This window comes from Nestor notabilis, unplaced genomic scaffold (assembly GCF_000696875.1).
Source record: "Nestor notabilis isolate BGI_N333 unplaced genomic scaffold, ASM69687v1 scaffold7567, whole genome shotgun sequence".
NCBI lineage: Eukaryota > Metazoa > Chordata > Aves > Psittaciformes > Psittacidae > Nestor > Nestor notabilis.
Genome location: NW_009935075.1, coordinates 13,457 through 19,165, shown reverse-complemented (window position 1 = coordinate 19,165; position 5,709 = coordinate 13,457). Strand labels below are relative to the sequence as shown.

The following is a 5,709-nucleotide window of genomic DNA, read 5'->3' as shown; positions in this document are numbered from 1 at the left end:
GCAAAGGGTCTAATGAGAGAGACACTTCCCTGTTACAGAGTATTATATGTGAACCACAAGGCTTGTTAATGCCTCAGACAGAGCCACTAGCACCTGTCCAAACATAGCCGAGAGGGGCTAAAGCTCCATGCCGGTACTCTTGAAAACCTTGCAGATCTAGCAGTAAGGGAGAAGACACACGGTTATGAAACAGTATTATTGAGCAAGAGGTTGGCTTTGTGGTGTGGTGGAGATGACAATAAGCTAGAAATAGTATATTATAGTCAAACTATCAGATGTCAGATAAATATAGCTACTAGAACAGGAAGAAAAATGGATTAAAACTGTGTTGTAAGTATGAGCATGGTGGGATACATGGAAGATGCCCGAAGGTGAGTACCCAAGAATATGACTGTATTATATAGGTAGAAATATCTTTTTTGCTTTGGATACAATTTGAAATAATTGTCCAGTCATTTAATGTTCGTCCCATGGGACAATCATAGTGTTGGGCTATGCTGAATGCAGGCAATTTGCATTTCTCTGTATAAAATGGAAATAGTATGTATCACATGCATACGTGTACTGTATAGCACATAAATACCTTGCATAGAACATAAACTGGTGCCTGTACATAGCATGTTTTATCTATTTTTGCTTGAAATACACTGAGATAACACATAATCTGTCAGCTGAGTAGCAGTGTCACTGTCTGATTTTTAGGACAAGTTGTTCGAGGTTGTCCTCACCTCTCTTAGCACATATGGTGACAGTGTCCATGTTGAAAACTCACTTGTGCACCAATAGCAAGGTGGGTGTGCATGCCATCAGAGTCATGTTTTGTCCCAAAAGAAATATTTGTTGGAGACTTTGAAAGCTTGGCTTTGCTTATGGCAGGAAGTTTGCCTGCAGCCTCATCTATGCTAGCTGTCCTACTTCGATAGCCATGGAGGAGAAGATAAAGAGACACAGGATTTAATGGTGGCCACAGAACGCCTGAAGTGACTGCTTAAAAGAACTGAAGTCTATTCTGCTGCATCTTTGCTCCTGTGTTCACCCAAGCTACTACACTACAGCTAAGATGAAGCAGCTGACCTGTGCCTCAGTCGTATCTTATTGCAAAATAAGCAGAGCTTTATTTTTCCACCCGTAGCTGTTGCACTGAAAAGCTGTGGGGACAGCAGCATCTTGTGGTATGTTGTTTGCATCTCCTAAAGTGAAAGGAAAGGGACAGAAATAATGTGTTCTTCCCAAGCCAGATACTCTTGTTCCACAAGTCAGGCCCCATAAACTAGAGATGAAGGAGCCTTTCTGCTCACTAAGGGTGAACTAAGGGAGTGAGGAAAACAGCAGATAACCCTTAAGTTAATGTTCAGTATTTTCATTGTATCTTCTGTCTTGTAATAAACTTCCCTGTAGATTTCAAAACACTTTCCCTTGATCTTCTCCTTCTGATTTCCTCTGGGAAAAAATGTGTGGGCTCTTCTTTGTCCTGGTGACATGCACATTGGGTGCCTCCGCTTTCAGACTCCACCAGATCAAAAGTACAGGTAAGGATGCGATTTTTTTTCCTCTTCTGTCTCCCTCTCCCTTCTCTTTCATGTGCCTGGCTGACAGTAATGTAAAAATATCTCTGATTTATATAGAAAACTGCCCACATCACACCGTGTATTTCAAACATTACTATGAACTGCATGGAGAACCTGTGGTTCTGAAATGCCCTTCCCCCAGATACAAACATTTGGATTTTTCTGCCTTGACCCCTAATATCACATGGTATAAAAATGGTTCAAAAACCATGATATCAGGAAGAGATGAAGATCCAAGAATCTGGGCAAAAGGAGATGCACTCTGGTTTTTACCAGCAATGCTAGAAGACTCAGGAGTATATATCTGCACCAGAAGGTGGGTATTTAAAAGAAAATCCAGAGTACTAACAAGATGACTGTGTCAAAACCACATTAGCTGGATTCTAAACTCCAGTTATGTTCAGAGTATGCCTGCATAAGATGATTTCCTTGCTGACTTTATTAGAGAAACAAATGTTGAAAGTCAGAACTCTTCAATGCATTGTCTCTACATAACTGAAATCAAGATAATCGTGACACGGTATTGCCGCTCTGGCTATGATCTCACGAGGAAATAGTGTACAGAGAGCTTGTTCTAGCTTATTTATGAGCCAGTCAGGGCTATGGCAAATGGGGACATGCTGCAGGCAGGGGATGCTGCAGAATGCAACCTTTGTTTTACAGTTCCAGGAAAGCAAATAGCCTTGTTTGCACTTCAGGTTGCCTTATGAGTCATATACCAGGGCACCATGATCCTGCAGTGGTTTCCTTCCCTCTTCCTTATCCCTGATCTTTTCTTTTGCTTCACATTTTAAATTAGAATTTGACTGCCCTGGTATTTCTAGAAGATCTTGCACGAGACCCAGCATGTATTTACTACACTGGTATCAGACTTTCGACATTGCAGTGGGTTGAGACTGAAGCCATGGCTTTTTCCAGTCACCTTTTTCTGAGTGTTTACAATCTGACGGCCCGCTATACAGTTTCAAAAGAGGTACCAGGGTCTGGATTTGTGGGCAACTGAGGAAGGCAAAACCACCTATCACCATGAAAGCCTGAACTCCACGAGTCCCAGGTCCTTGTCCCCTGCCAGCTCCTCCATCCATGAATCCTCCCAGAACACCCCTGGCAACCAGAACCTTGCTCTGGGGCCTATGGAGGAAAACATCTCTACATCCCTGGAGCTGCCTGTATACGGTGCAGTTTCCTTGCTGGCAAGGCACCCCTCGTGAGTGACATGCCAGCAGTGGAAGAGATGGACAGGCAGAAGTTAATAAATCATACTCAGCATATTGGGTTGTCCTTTCCACATGTCTAGGCAGAGACTGCAGAGGCAGAGCAGAAAAGATTTGATAGTGAGGCCAGAATAGCAAAAGGTTGCAAATATTGTCCTAGAGCACAGAGTAGTTGCCTGAGACTTTCGAGGGTGTTTTTAAATCCACTTTTTGGACTATTCTGCATCAGTTCCTCAACCTACAACACTGTGCCAGTATTACTGAGAGCTATAGTAAAATCCTGTGAAACCTGTTTGAGAAAGATAAATTGTCTTTTCTTTGCAAATCATCCCACAGGGAAGCTGCCAGATTTTTTCAACAGGAAGGTAGAAGCAAATTATCACAGATCTCTGCTTCTGCTAAGACGTACTTTGGATTTTGGCATCTGACCTATAGGTGACAGCAGATTCAGAGCCCTACCAGTAGTGTGAGTCCATCTGCTTGCAGCTCCCAGCTGCACTGCAGGGGCACCAGTGATTTTCCAGGATCCCTCCTGGTATGATTTCAGTCTTGGCCTCTTAGAAACTGCTGAGGAGGGAAATGGAGCCAGGAGGAAACTCAAAGGTGTCACTCAAGTTTCCCTTGTCGCTGGTGGGTGTTCACCTCTCCCTATTCTATCTACAGAAACTCCTCCTACTGTGCTGAGGTCTCCATCCACCTCACAGTCATGGAGAAAACAGCTGCTCAGGAGATTGCCTATCTCCAGGTCCTCTTCACTTTCACCTCCGGAAAGATCGTTTGCCCTGAGCTATGGGATTTTACACCAAATGGCACAAGCCTGGAGCTCAAGTGGTACAAGGTAGAACTTTCTCCTCCTCTGTGCAAACCCTAATCCCAACCTGTTTGTAAAGGCACGTACATCTCCATTTTCTGTTTCTCCTGAACATCATGTTGTTAAAGTCATGAGCACAGCAGAAGATCCTGGGAATCTGGGAGCAGACGTATATATTTTAAGAAAGGTTCTCTGGGGTAGACTTAGCGCTGGGTGAAGTGCTCCACATGTAATATCCTGTCCCAGGCAGTGTAACTATTTTAAAGGCTAGATTATGTACCCTGACTCCAGGGTTTGCAACTTCTGATTGGGCCCTTCTCTTCATCACTGTGCTTCTTTTTGTGGCCTCTCTAATGAATCCCATAAAGTAGGACTTCCCAGTGATGCTTCCCCAGTGCTCAGATGGGGTAGCTTTCATTAATCATCTGGAATACAGCATTTGGAAGTACAAGATTCATCACACAATGCTTCCAGTATCCTCTTGCCTAACTTGCTTTTTAAGTAGGCAAGCTTGGCTTTGCCTGTGAAGTCAAATATTGCTCACTTGGTCATCCTCAGCTGTACAATCTCACACCGGACAGCATGGGATTCTTCTTATGTTTTCGTAAGACCTTGCTTTAGCTTTTATTTACACTCCCACTATAAGCATATGCTCTGCCTCATGTACCTGTCATTCTTGCCATGGGAAGTAATAACTAGGCTGACTTCATCTGTGGCAGGGGGGTTGGAACTAGATGGTCTTCCGACCCAAACCATTCTGCAATCCTATGTTAGGTAAGCAACAGTTTTGTGAAAACCTGCATGATTACTAGTGTTTGTCTTCAAAGAATGCCTTAGAATATTACTCTTACGAGGTCACATATGGGAAGTGATAGTGTTGTGAAAACCATTACGGTTACTAAAATGGTTTTGTCTTGGAGGAATGTCTAAGATGATTAAGAGGAATCATGAAAGAGACAGTTTTTTTTCCATCTTAAAATATGCACTTTATTGAGAAGCTGTAGACACATAGATTAAAATAGCATTTTTTCACACTCCATATAGTGCCTCAGAGCATTTTAGAGATGGATGTACGTTTGAAAATCTTTCCCTTTGGTGGGAAAGTGGAACTGCTCAGATTTCCCAGTGATTAAATGAACTTTTAACACCAGAGAGACAAGGATAAGTGATTTTGTAACCACACCTGTCTGAGCCATAACACCAATTCCCATCCTTTCTCCAGGATGCTCTGCCTTTGGAAGCTGACAGTGGAAAATTCGTAATTCTGAAAGGTTCGACTTCTCTGATCATGAATTCTGTGCTACCAACAGACTCTGGCTATTACACCTGCAAGATGTCATTTCCATTTGAAGGTGTAATGTATGAGATCACAAGAACAATTCACCTGAAGACTGTTGGTAAATATCAACCCCTTCAAACACTACGGCGCTGAAGAAAATCTCTTCTTTGTTAATACCACTGGGGGAAGGAGCTCATACCTGGCCTCTCAGCACTGCCAAGGGAAGGGAAACACTAGCGGTGCCTGCTTTGGCACCGGTGGGTGTCCCACCTCCCGTGGCAGGGCTGGGTCACCTCCTCAGGGGAGGTTTAAACTGGATGTTAGGAAAAATTTCTTCACCAAATGGGTGATCAGGCATTGGAACAGGCTGCCCAGGGAACTGGTGGAGTCACCATCCCTGGAAGCGTTCACAAACCGTGTAGATGAGGCCCTCAGTGACATGGGTTAGTGGTGGACTTGACAGTCCTGGGGTAACGGTTGGACTTGTTGATCTTAAAGGTCTTTTCCAAGCTAGCTGATCCTATGATTCTGTGATCTGGCTGACTTGCCGCGGGTTTGCGGGAAGCAGAGCTCCACACTGCAAGTTTCTGTGGTTGTAAAACCGAATAGTTGATGTCTTGGGAAGTGTCACTGCCAGTGCCCTCGGAGGGCTTCGGAATAAATGCCTGTAGCTCGCGGGGAGGGGGGGAAAAAGCCGCTACTCCGCAAACGGGTGAAAACGGCTCCACCTGCCGGGCGCGGTTGCGCCGAGCGGCCAACAGGGGGCGTGCGTGCCCGGGCATTGACAGTACGGCCCCGCCCCTCGACCCGCCCCCCCGCATGACGTCACGATCACAA

General features: G+C 44.6%; 1 protein-coding gene across 1 annotated transcript in view; it reads left to right on the top strand.

Annotated features, from left to right (window-relative positions):
* The first annotated feature begins 342 nt into the window (after positions 1 to 342).
* Positions 343 to 5,709, top strand: part of LOC104408149 (interleukin-1 receptor type 2-like) — a 10,798-nt gene continuing 5,431 nt past the window's right edge. The window contains 5 exon segments of the mRNA XM_010017648.1: positions 343 to 371; positions 1,399 to 1,529; positions 1,626 to 1,884; positions 3,446 to 3,620; positions 4,816 to 4,990. Of these exon segments, the coding sequence (XP_010015950.1) occupies positions 343 to 371; positions 1,399 to 1,529; positions 1,626 to 1,884; positions 3,446 to 3,620; positions 4,816 to 4,990 (769 nt within the window).